Source organism: Pelophylax lessonae (genome assembly GCF_965119305.1).
Source record: "Pelophylax lessonae genome assembly, chromosome: 11".
In the NCBI taxonomy this organism is placed as follows: domain Eukaryota; kingdom Metazoa; phylum Chordata; class Amphibia; order Anura; family Ranidae; genus Pelophylax; species Pelophylax lessonae.
Genome location: NC_138778.1, coordinates 207,792,523 through 207,805,969, shown reverse-complemented (window position 1 = coordinate 207,805,969; position 13,447 = coordinate 207,792,523). Strand labels below are relative to the sequence as shown.

Sequence of the window (13,447 nt, the reverse complement as noted above, 5' to 3'; positions counted from 1 at the left end):
AGAGGTGGAAAAACTGATGTTCTCATTTTGACCATCTGCTTCATTACCAATATATTTTTATATTAAAAATATATTTTATAACTAAAATAGCTGTTCCTTTTCCCCTTCAAGGGAAAAGCTGGCTCAGGCTCTCAGCAACATGCTGAGAGGCTAAGCTTAGCCAGCTGCTGGTCATCTGGGTGGATCCCAACTTTAAAAGAGATGTATGGGAATTTTTTTTTTTTTTAATTTTTACTTACGTAGGTGGATGCAGCATCAGTCCGATGATGAGCGATCGAACACCGCTGATCGCTTGGTTCTGACAGCTCCCTGAGCAGACAGCTGTTGACTGTCAGTCACCCCTCTCTGCTCTGCCCCCTCCTCGCTCACTGGAGCGCTGAGTTGTGGAGGGGACGGCGAGCGGCTGGCTCAGGCTCTCAGTGGCTCGCTGAGAGGCTGAGCTGGATGTCAGTGGAGGCAGATCCGGACTTCCATTGTCGTGATGACGTGGTGGCTGGACTGACTTCACTGGAGGCAGATCCCGACTTCCATTGTCGTGATGACGTGGTGGCTGGACTGACTTCTGTAATGTCAGCAGAGAGCAGAACGAACTGCACTCCTCTGACCCACAGGAGAAGTATAGCCAAACGAGCGTTGGCTGTACTTCTCCTTTAAAGAGCCTGGAATGGCATTGTGACGTCAGCTAACAGCAGGCTGTAGCCCACTGTTGGCTGAACCTGGGTCACAGGAGTGCACCCAGAAATAAGTACACTCATGAGCTGCACGATTAATCGTAAAAAGATTGTGATCTCGATTTGACCCTCCACGATCTCAATCCAGCATGTCAGCGAATCTTCATTATCAGTACCGTTTTTTTAGAGCCGACGGTCTTCTCTCTTGTAATAGCAACCGATGCGGCTAATTAGCCGCTTGGCTGTTATTACAAGCAGCAGGAGGGAATGTTTCCCCCCGCCTCCTGCGGCTCCCGTCCTATCCCACTGGGAGTACCGAGCAACCAGCCGACACGTCCGCGGGCTGGCCAGAGACCCGAACAAAGCCGGAATCAGCTTTGATTGGGTCTCTGATCTAGTAACCTGGAAGTGATGCCATGACATCACTTCCGGATTACTGGAGGCTTAAAGGCGCCAGATTTAAAAAAATGTCAGTATTGAAAACAGCCAAACTTGGCGTTTTGAATGCTTTTAAGTGCAAAAGAGGGATTTGGGGTCTTTTAGAACCCAGATCCCCCCCCCCAAAAAAATACCTGACACGTGACTAGTGCTGTCACAAGGGATGTTTACATTCCTTGTGACAGCAATAATACACTATGATCAACATTTTTTTTTTTTTTAAAAGGGACAGTGTAAAAAAATAAAAATAAATAAGGGATGATGATGCGTCACGCCTCTGACAATGTCTACTTGATGACTAAACGCGTTGGGTGGAACCTGGCATATGACGCAAGTAGGCTACAAGTCGCGGCCATTTTCGAATATCCTATTTTGCAAGTACAATTGGAAAATTGGAAATTTTGCAAGTACAATTCTTAATATAGCTAGTGATTTTAAAAACATACTTCACCATGGGATCTTTCATGTTTACTTTGCTGAGCCTCTTTTGATCTGGGAGCAGAATGTGTGTGATCGTGTTGATGGTGGCGTGAGTTTGGATTCAACATATACAGCCCATTGTGATCTTGATGTGAACCGTTCCACCGGATGTCCAGTATTGATAATTGGGACAGAGTTGCGCTACATGCCCATTTTGACAACTCTTTAATTTGAGGGTCCAACCCCTCTGGTAGGGAGACTTGCTTGAAATACTGGGTGTTGCGTGCTTCATTCTTCACACTGAAGCTGGTGCGGGGCTTTCATCTGTCTTCTCATCATCGAATATATGGACTTTTTATAATACCAAACCTAAGACTGCATATTTATATTTATACTCTGTATTTGCAATCAACACATTTGATGCTGGCTGCTCTCTTTTGAATTTTGTACTTTGTGGTTTTATGTTAAATGCATATGTGTGTCCCTCACCTCTCCTTTTCAGAGTCTCTGACTGCAAAACACTGCTACTCCCCTGAAAAACAATATACACACCCACACGCTTTTCAAAGGGGTTTGACAGGCAAATTTTTTTTTAATGTAATGGTAATTTTTTTATTTCACATTACATTCATTTCCATTCCATTTCTTTTAATTTAAATGCAGCAAATAGTATTATGACTTATTTTATTGCCATCTTGTTTGATGACCTACTGTTCAGGGGTTGTAAGTCTTTAAAATAAAAAAGTTTGTGGGAGAATCGTGATCTTTATTCAAAGCAAAAACAATCGTGATTCTAATTTTTTCAGGAATCGTGCAGCTCTAGTACACTCATATGACCCAGAAGAGAAGTTTGGCCAAATAAAATTTTGGCCATACTTCTCTATTAAATCCACAAGCCACTCCCTCCCTTGTATTTTTTTACTTAACTCCTGTACTTACCTTTCTTCTTTAAGTATTCTTGCCGGTTTAGTGACATCACCACAGATTCAACACAGAGTGGTGACACTCTTCCAGGACTAAGTGGTGCCCAGGTATTGACTTTTAAGTGCTGCTCAGTCCTAAAGTACTGTGAGCCCAACCTGCATGATACTGTTTTCCATAGGGGGTATGCAAACAAAAGGCTGGGCTCATGTGAAATAGACAGAATGAGTGTTGTTATGCCCAATAGCGTCACTAAACTGGCACTGGGTAACCACAACTTGGCACTATATTTTTTAATACAGAAGAATTTAAAAAAATAAAAATAAAAAATCCTGGAGTACTGCTTGAAAGGATTAGTCTATTTAAAGCTGTTATTTCACTTCCTCACAGAGTCCAGAAATCTGAATCGGTGTGTTTAATCTTGTGGGAATTCCTCCAACTAAATTCTCCCCAATGCAAAATAAAAAATCCAATAGGGAGAGTCAACTGCATCATAGCTATAGCAGGTGGGCGGAGCCTGGAACATAGCCAATGAATCATTAGCATTCCATCATCAAAAACTAAAGTATAAATTTTGGGTGGGCTGACCCCCTTAAGCCTCATAAACATTTACATAAACGTAACATAACTTTCACTCACCTTTTCCAGCTGGCTGTGAACGTGCTGTACAATCAGATCAATGGCCACCGTGTTTCCGCTACCTGGAAGATGCAATGGGGGAGATTTACTAAAACTGGAACACTCAGAATCTGGTGCAGCTGTGCAGAGAACCCAATCAGCTTCTACACCTGGAAGCCAATTGGTTTCTATGCAAAGCTGCACCAGATTTTGCACCATGCAGTTTTAGTAAATAACCCCCAATGTGATGTATTTCTGAATACTAGATGAATAACAGATGTCTGACTCTCCCCCAAAACCATATGATCTTGGCTGCTTCTGCTAAGCTCTTACCTCTGGGTACCACAATATCTACTAGACGCATGGTTGGCTGGATATGCTGGTCGAAGGCCGGTTTCACAAAAGTATGGTACTGTTTAAGGACACCCTCAATTTCTCGCCCTCTCTCAGAGATGTCTCTCCGCAGTCTCCGTACCAGACGGATATCAGAGTCCGTCTCCACAAAAATCTTCATGTCCAGCAACTGTGAAGAGAATAAAATTTACAGACAAATTAGAAAACGAAAACCTGTTTTCACTACATGCCTTATTTTAGTCCCACTGACATCATCTCTGAATCTCTGGGCTTTCCTATGCCATGCAGGTAGATCATGGCTTATGGGCTGGCAGCATGCTGTACATAGATTCCTGAAAACATCTGAGCACCCTGCCTCAGTACCCTTCTCATACCTCTCAGCCCCGGCGGAAGCAGTGGGCTTGCTCTTGCAGCTCTAGCATTATGCAACCAACAAAAATACCCTGATGGGTAAAGGTCAGTCTGGAAGAGTGGGTGTTCATAGGCAGACCGACACACGTGATAATGAACCTCCATGATTGAAAGAACTGAATTCCAGTGAATGAAAGGGGCAGGCAAGGGACAGTCCGACTGGAGCTAGATGTTGGATGTCCTCTTGCCAGACAGGCTCTATCTGACTTGCTGCAGTTTCTAATGCACACTGTGAAAAGCTCACAGCATGCAGTGAAATCAGAGTAAGCCTTTTCAGCACAGTACGGAGCCTGTACAACTGTGCACAATTAAAAGGAAGGCCACAGTTTAGTCCTAACCACTTGCCTAATGGGCACTATTACCCCCCTTCCTGTCCAGAACAATTTTCAGCATTCAGCGTAGTCAAACTTTGAATGTCAATTGCGCAGTCATGCAACACTGTGCCCATATAAAAATATTATAATTTATTGAGACGGATAGAGCTTTCTTTTGGTGGTATTTAATCACCCCTGGGTTTTCTATTCTTTGCTAAACAAACTAAAAAAGACGGGAAATTTTGGAAAAAAAAACAAAAAAAAAAAACACGTGTTCTTTGTTTCTGTTATAAAATTTAGCAAAAAAGTAATTTTTCTTCTTCACTAATGTGCACTGATGAGGCGGCACTGATGGGCTGCACTGATCAGTGTAAATGTCCCCTGTTGTCACAGGATATCTGGTTATGGGGTTTCTTTTCTTCACACCGTGACAGAGCTAAGGAAAGTAAATGCCGATAACCAACATTTGTTTACATGTGATGAGCGGTGTTTGGACACAGCTGATCACATGGTAAAGAGCCGCTGTGATTGGCCCTTTACCTCAAATTCGTGATCAGCTACGTCAGAAGGACATAACTTTTACAGAGCGTGCCCTAAGGGTACACAGGGAGACAAGGTTCTAGGAGGACAGTAATAGTCACCCTCTGTGAACTGGATGACCACGCTGTAGCCGTCTTTCGCTCTGTCGTTTTGAATAGAACAAGGAAGGGTAACAAACTTTGTTGGGTTTTTTGCTTTGTACCTATTTCGTAGATTCCCCTCACTTCCTGCGAGAGATCACTGGGAGAGGAAGTGAAGCAAAATACCCCCAGATTATAAAACATGGCAAGTGCTTCTAAACCTTCCCCACTCATTTTTAAACTCAAAAAAATGATTTGATTTGAGTTCAACCTTAATAAATCCCATCAAGAACTACTTTTAAAAAGTTTGTTTTGACCAACCTACTTTTCAATTTTTTTATGCTGCACCTGGATACATTTTGCTGTTTTTTTCCAAACTCTTTTATATCGGTTACAGTTTGCCACAATCTAAACCGTAGTAAAAATATTTTAATTAGGACCCCTTCCTTACCTTTAGAAGTTCTGTGTTAGCAAACGCCATGATCCCTTCAAATATTATCACATTCGCTCCATAAAGGGTTTTCTAAGACAAGAGAAAGAGGGAATGTCAGTTGTGATCAGTTGATACGATAGATTGATCCCAAACTGATACATGTATAAAGCAGTGTATAATATTTATCTTTATTTCACTACTGATGTCAGTCCTGTAAGTTAGTGTAGAATAGCTATTCTCAACCTGGGCTCCATGGAACCATAGGGTTCCTCCAGAGGTTGCTAGGGGTTCGTTGAACTGTGATTGACCTCCCATTTAATAGTGCCTGCATAGTCACACAGTCTGGCCATTTTGAGATAGATAGGGCGATCAACTCATGTCTATGGCGGCGGCAAATTCCTGTCGCCCAACTGACATAGGAAGGAAAGATGGCTAGTCTTGGCCAAGCACTACTGTTCCCTAGAGATATGCAGCTGTAAGGGTTGTTTTCTCATACCTCAATCCTCATATTTTCTACAGCAGCCATTCTCAACCAGAGTATTGTGGAACCCTTGGTGGCTAGGGGTTCCTTGAGCTGTGGCTGACCTCCCATTTAATGGTTCCTGCACTATTCCAGGACCAACATCCAGGACTCGACACTAAATATGCCTTTAGCTGTATGTAAGGGTTCTGACCACCACTGTAAGGGTTGCATTCGTCATACTGATGTAAGGCTCATTTTTTCCATTGATCCCTGATGAATTGGTTATAGTATTGATTCCCCGAGACCTGAAACTTACTTTAGGGTTCCTCTGGGGTAAAAAGGTAGAGAAAGGCTAGCATAGAATAAGATCGCCAGGGGTATTACTGAAGGACCATACTAGAGAATATGTGGGAGAGATACTTTTGGCCAATCTCTAAGACAGCCAGCCCTCTGGGTCTCTGACCCGTTCCTTGCTCAATAGGTACTAACATGTGAGCACATTGGAATATTCATTCAAAAAAATAAACAAGGAAGTGGCCTCCAATGTATGCGGCTGATCTTACCCAGTCTTTGGTTCGACTGTGAGTGGTGAAGTCATAGGTGGGAATTTTTACACTCTTCCCTTGTTTTAGTTTCTTCAGCGTACTGATGACCAACTCAAAGTCAAAAGAGTCCGGGTGGTCGAAGTTGTACTCATTGCGGGCAGCAAGGATCTGCTGCTCCTCCGTCAGCACCTGAAGAGAGAATTTATGCAGTGTAAATACAGCTGGGATCAGGCTACGTAAGCAGAAGTGTAATGTGGTTACTTAGAGGTATGAATGTCAGCTCCTTGGGAGCCTCAGAACCTGCAAATACCTCCTACAGGTCTGGCCTGCCCAGTCTTCCTCTACTCTATTGGCCACTCATTAGCATCCTTTACCAATAAGTGAATGAGGTGGGAGGGACTAAAAGGCATTTTCAGGAGTAAGCAAACCAGATTTAAGGGCCTTTGGTGGCTTATTTAACAGCTTCCGCCCAGCCTATTGTCAAATGATAGCTGAGAGGGAGCCCTACCATCATGGGTGGACGTCATATGATGTCCTCACAGTCACATGCCTTACACGCACACTAGGGGCCACTCTGTGGCGCAGTCTGCCACCCGCTGATGACAGATCATTATACTGGGTCGGTGCCGGTACCATGTGACCGCTGTTACCAATCACTACAATTATATGACAGTTGTGCACAACGGATGGCTTTCTTTCATACTCATGTGTTGATCTCTGTGATTGGTCAGTGATCACATGGCACAGACAGAGCCAATCACAGTGCATCTGTATCCTGGATAGCTGCGGCCAATCACAGCTTCACAATAGTACACAATGAATGAATGGATTCCATTCATAAAAATGATTGCTTATAACAGTGATCATCACTGTTTTAAGCAACTATAGTGTGTACAAAAAAATAAATCCTGATCACTTCCCCAAAGTAGTACAGCATCACTATGTTAATACTACACTGCCCTGGTTACAGTATGTAAAAGAAAAAAAAAATGAAAAAAAGAAAGAAAATTTCAGAACAAAAAAAAAAAAAAAAATCTGAAAATAAAATTAATAAAAATAGTTTTTTGTTTATTTTTTTTTACATACTGTCACCAGTCAGTGTTCCTGATCACCGCCACACTAGTTATAGGACGACGCTGTACTGCTCTGGTAACATTATGTAAAAATAAAGTTGTGAAAAAAAAAACATGAATTTTATTTACCGTAATTTCTTAATTTTCCAAAAAATTGTGACAAAAAAAATTACAACTTCAAAAAACTCATCATCAATCTTGCTAAATGCCTTGGACTGTCGACTTTCTAAAAATTGGTTATTCTGGGGGCATTTGTACAGTCCTGACATTTTAGGACTTCAAGAAATTAGGCCATCAGGACATCAGAATTTAGCAATTTTCAAATATAAATCCCATAGTTTGTGAACTCTATAACTTTTCCACAGATTATTTTCACCAAAGGAATGTAGCAGAATACATTTAGTGTAAATTTATTAAAATAAATATTTTTTTGCAAAATTATATAACAGAAACATAGAAAAACATAGGTTTTTGTTTCTCAAAATGTTCGGTCTTTTTTCATTTATATAGAAAAAAGTAAAAAAAAAAAAGTGGTGATTAAATACCAACAAAAGAAAGCTTTATTTGTCTCAAAAAATGAGAAAACTTTAAATTTGGGTAGTGTTGTATGACTGAGTAACTGTCTTCCAAAGTGTGACAGCTCTGAAAACTAAAAAATGGCGTGGGCAGGAAGGGGGTGAAAGTGTCTGGTATATAAGTGGTTACAGTTTCAGGCTTACATGGTGAGTGCCTGCTCTGTAAGCTGACTGGCCAAAGGGGGATTTTTTCAGGTGGGTTTGAGAAAGCCCCCAGGGTGGGCATTATCAGGGTGCTAATGTTCACCTGCTGTTCAAAGAGCAGGAAGGAGGAAGGGCATTGGCACAGAATCTGCAGAAATGATGTAACTCCATAGCACAGCAGGAGGGTGGCAGAGAGTGCCAGGTTAAACACCTCACTTTTAATAGTTTCCTGTTTGTGGCACAGTTACCTGTTAAGTGAACCTGTGCTCAGATCATGCATGCCAAAGTATTTACATATTCTAAACAAGCAGTACAAACACTTAAAAACAAGCCCTCATTTATGTCAGTATCTATAAGCATTGTGAAGAAATGGATTTAAAAAAATTCACAACACAGGCAGAAGTGTCTTCGCTCTTTCCCTATTACTTTCTATTGCACCATAATGCCTGCAGCCCCATACAGTAAACACACAGCGGGTGCTTCTAAGTTGTTAGAAACAAAACCCAACTTCCTTGTGCAACAAAATGGCGACCATCTGCACATAGATACCAACTCCCTGTTGCATTAATGTGAATGAAATGGGTGAAAGATGGCTTCCGCTCCTATTCTCCACCTGTAGAGAACTCCTCAGACACATTTACCCTTTTCGGGGGGCTTAATCGTAGAGGCCTCTAAGATTAAGCCCTGAAAAGGGAGAAACACATCTAAGGAGTTCTCTACAGGTAAAGAATAGGAGCTAAAGCAATCTTTCACCCATTTCATTCACATTCATGTAACAGGGAGTCGGTGTCAGTGTGCACATGATCACCATTTTGTTGAAGTCTACTGGAGCCTGACAAAACCAATTCTGTCTGTCTTGCACCAGTCTATCCACACGCTAATCTGACTGATACAGGTTTGGGGAGCACTTGATCAGTACTATTTTCACAGTTTTAGTCAGTTTCTTTGATGTCATCTTTGAAAATGAATAATGTCACATTAAAAGCAGCTAGAAGGGTAAGGAGTGGCTTGTCTTAAAGCTCATTTATTGTCTGTTAAAGCGGAGTTCTGGCCTCAAAATCGACAAAATCGATTTTGGGCCATCCGCTTGCTGAGTGTCACCTAAAAAACAAATGGATAATCACAATTTTTTTTTTTGTTTACTTACCTTGTTATTGAAGAAAATATACTCACCTTTCTTCCACTTCCTCCCTCTGCGGCCGCGGCCCGCGCCGTAACTTCCTCCTTGCATTGATTCCTGGTAGCTGAACGTTATCGCTCCCAGGAATCAATGCGCCTGCATCGGCCCCGCTCGTCAGTTCCAGTGGGGGCATGTCATTCCCTGCTAAACAGCTTCTGGGCATGCCCAGAAGCTGTGGAGGGATGATGCGCTTGCACCGGAAGTGACGAGCGGGGCCGGTGCAGGCGCATTCTGGGAGAGGAGGACACGGAAGAGGACACAGAAGAGGACGCGCTGGCTTCAGCTGCCCACACCTGAGATGGCAGCGCTGGAGAAGAAATTTTCAAGGTAAGTATTTCTTCTAAAAAGGTAAGTGCGACCCGGGACAGTTCAGAGGCTATCATTGCTGAAATGCACTAGCCCTGACTGACCCGGGGATATTTTTATCTAAATTTCACCCGCGAGGCCGGAACTCCACTTTAAGAATGTGTTCATAGTCTGGGCACAGGTACACTTTATAGTCAAAAAGAGATTTAAATATTACCTTGTAGAAGGAGTCCATAGACAGGAGGACTACCCAGGGCACATCCAGGGCTTCTATAATCATTCTTGCCACTGTGGTTTTACCAGAGGCACTGCCACCTCCCAGACCTATGATGTATAGAAGACAAAATTAGATAAGGAGTTGTGTGGACTGACATTTACCCTACCCCCTTTTCCTTCCCAGTGTTAAAGGATAAATTCGCCTTTTTTTTTTTTTTTTTTTTTATTTAAAGAATACAACACAGGCAACAAACCCCCGTATGATAACGTACAGTAACAAATCATCTAAGACAGCACATTATTACAGCACCTGGAAAAGGACAGCATAGCAAATACCGAAACGGCAATGGAACGTAAAACCTGAAGAATACATACAATACGTGGTAAACAGGAGACTCCTACTATGGTGTGATCGGACTCACAGCGGGGAATAAATTCACCTTTTGACAAGAAATAATAAAAGCACTTTTTTTGTAGCTAAAACAAAATGTGCATTTATTATTTTTTGTTGTAGGAGCCTGGAAAGCATTGCACCAGCGATCAGCAGATGACTGATGCCATGCAGGTCTCCTGCAGACCTGTCAGTGTATAGGCTTGCTCGTACCTCATACGGGCAAGCAGATACATTCTGATAGGAAGAATCAATAAACTTCCCCAGTGCTCACATCTTTTAGCTTTCCATTCAGAGAACACTGTGAATGAGTGATGCCACTGGGCGTTTTTCTTAAATTTTGACAGCTAGTGGGGGAGAAGATCCCCCGCTAGCTGTAATAGCAGGGGGAGCGGGGGTGCTGGGCTGGGACACTGAAAGCCAGAGGATCAGAAAGACAGGCACCTAGCACTGGAGGTCAGCAATGGAAAGGTTCTCCTTATTTACCAGCAATTCAAATTCTTCCAAAAAAACAGCCCTCACAGGACTGTACTTGTAACTGTACAGCATCCCCCATATAGTAAAGCACTATGCAAACTATTGGCACTATATACATTCTGTGTAACAATGAAAATGTACTAAGCTGCCAGCTCTTGCCAGCCATCCCAATGTTTGCAGTGCCAGTCTCACCTATTACAAACGCCTCCTTGGACTGTGTGCCATGCTCGTTGTACCAGGGTGGGCGCCCAGCTGTGTAGATTGTCCTCTTACTGGTCCGCAGCAGTGGTGGCTCTGATTTACACTGACTGGTCGTTCGCCGCCGTCTACTTTGTCCTGGGCTAGCAGCGGGCAGCAAGCCATGACTGGAGTCCACGCTGCTGGGGACACAGAAAAAAAAGAAACAGAACAGCAGAATTATATTTTATTTTATTTGTCCATCATTTAGACCCCATACTGCCTGTGCTGACTGCCATTTGAGCCAATTCTTTGCCTGTTATATGAAGGCCCGTGTCATACTTGCGATACTGTCTCTGGTGCCAAGTCGCCAGGGACAGGAGGATCGCTATGCAGGACAGAGCAGAGAAATACTCTCCTGTTTTCACAAGTCATTCCCACACTGCCACGCCAGCTGGATGAGTGAGGGGGCGCTCTCTCACATGCAAATGACATTCTGCATCGATTCGGTCAGCAACCTGAGTGACCTGTGGAAATGCGATTCTACTGTACTTGTAGCTGTGCTGCCATTGGTGAGGTATCAGCAGAGAAGAAATCACAAGTATGACATTGGCTGGCTAAGGTGGCCTCTATGGGGTTTGTAACGGAATCGCGACCCACACTGTGTTTGTGGCCTGCCGTCAGAACACTGCTTCCTCCAGTCTTGAACATAGATATCAGATATTACAGCGCCCCTATACAAAACTAGCCAAGAATAGCTTGTATCAGATCTGGAACCTTTATTGAACAAACTCACACCAAATATATACCTCATCAGGTCAGGTAAGCCTGATCACATTATCATATGCAGATGAAATTGTATACAGAAACATAATTACCTGAGCTATTTACCTGGCCATCTGGACAGAAACAATATGTAAATGGGAATGCAGACCCAGACAATGTTATCATTACCATGTTAATTAATCAGCACTGCAACAAGGCTAAAATAAAATACATTACACATTATCCTAAGTATAAACACAGAACCCACAGTAGACAATAGGTGAGTAAATCAGCATAATCAGCAATGTGTGGAAGACAGGTGGTTGAGCTGATGATATTCGCATCTGCTATGAGTCTGACTGTGTGAAGCAGTCTCTTATTGGCAATAGGCAGCTAGTCCTTTAACATGGATCCTAGGCCTAGAGTCCCAGAGTCTTCATATTTTCCTTGAGAGATCTAGTCGATAAATATTACTGTCCCATTTGAGTAATCCAAACCATATTCTCAGTGTCCATTAAGTCAATCATTTTCTTGGTCATCCTGTGCCCCTAATAGACACAGGGTGACTTACACATAAGAGGGGCCTAGGGAGCTGAGAGAGGGATTTCCCAACCTCTCTATGGTAAGCTGGGTTCCTTGGGCCCCCCAACTAAAGTGACTCCTGTCACAGGGTTAATAAAAGATAAAGCAGTGGGGGGGGGGGGGTTAAAGAGACTCTGTCACCACACTGTGAAAAGATAGAGGACCTCTGCAATACTTAATAAACAGGCTGGGGCTGGATCAGAGACCAAGCTGGACTGCTTAAAGGAGATGTATGGGTTTTTTAAAAAAAAAAAACTCAAATATTCATGCCCACCTCTGTGCTGCAGCATGAGTGTGATGCTGCAGCTATCCCACGTCGGCTCTAAGCCAGAGAACTGAGGGATCACATGACTTTGGATCGCTCAGTTCTTGGTCTGGTTAGAGCAGAGAGAATCGACTGTCAGTTACCACTCACTGGAGTGCTGGGCTGGAGAGCCGCATGCTGAGAGTTGGAGCCAGCTGTCAATCAGGCAGCTGGGTGGATCAAAACAATATTGACAGGATCCTTCCAGAACCCGGAGCGGCTCTGCCAGGTCAGCTGACAGCGGACTTTAGTTTTGGCCTTACTTCTCCTTTAAATGCAGTGAGGTGGAGAACTGTGCAGTCTGTATTAGGTAGAAGAGCTCACATGCATTTTAAATGTTCGGCTTTAGGATCCAAGACTCTAAGGAGCAGAGTCCTCTGATTCCTCCTGTATTGAATTGTATTGTAACTGTGTTGTCTGCCCTCATGTTGTAAAGCGCTGCACAGAGCAGGGTGATACATTTACCACTGTTACAGTTTTCGCAAACCTTTATAAGTAGGGCATTGTTGACCAACATTTCTTTTATTTCTTTGCAAATAAAGAGTACATAAAAAAAAAAAATCTATCTAAAGATATTTTTCTATTTAAGATACATTAATATTTTGTTTATTAAGCATGAAATGGAGCTTAGTTCTGTAGCATGAGGCTGTATATTCTGCAATATTTACAATTTTGGTAAACTCATTTAATGAATCCAAGCTCTGCAAGTTGAGATAACATGCACTGCATTGATGCATTCACAGAATTTCACGCCAGCCATGAGATAAAACAAAGTTCAGGAATATTCCATTGTTTTGCAAATCTATGTACACTACAAACTGTATGATTGAATCGGTTTCCGATATTGCTGTTTTACTACCCTGACAGCTTATTATTCTAAATAGGAAACCTTCATTTTGTTTGCAAATATTAAAGATTGTTACAACCAGCAAGAATAAGTCCTTACATTTAAAGAGCACCTGTCATTTACCTTAGATTGTAAGCTCCTTGAGGGCAGGGACTGATGTGAATGTACAATGTATATGTAAAGAGCTGCGTAAATTGACAGC

General features: G+C 42.6%; 1 protein-coding gene across 5 annotated transcripts in view; it reads right to left on the bottom strand.

The window, feature by feature from the left end:
* The window catches only part of UCKL1 (uridine-cytidine kinase 1 like 1), a 61,444-nt gene that overhangs the window by 33,269 nt on the left and 14,728 nt on the right, over positions 1-13,447 (bottom strand). For 3 of the 5 annotated variants that reach the window (XM_082271536.1, XM_082271535.1, XM_082271533.1), the window contains exons 2-7: positions 10,763-10,950; positions 9,704-9,810; positions 6,227-6,397; positions 5,219-5,290; positions 3,402-3,591; positions 3,090-3,151 (exon numbers count right to left, since the gene is read on the bottom strand). In XM_082271536.1, coding sequence (XP_082127662.1) covers positions 3,090-3,151; positions 3,402-3,591; positions 5,219-5,290; positions 6,227-6,397; positions 9,704-9,810; positions 10,763-10,950 — 790 coding nt within the window. The remainder of the gene's footprint in view (positions 1-3,089; positions 3,152-3,401; positions 3,592-5,218; positions 5,291-6,226; positions 6,398-9,703; positions 9,811-10,762; positions 10,951-13,447) is intronic. The other 2 variants (XM_082271537.1, XM_082271534.1) reach the window with 1 other exon arrangement.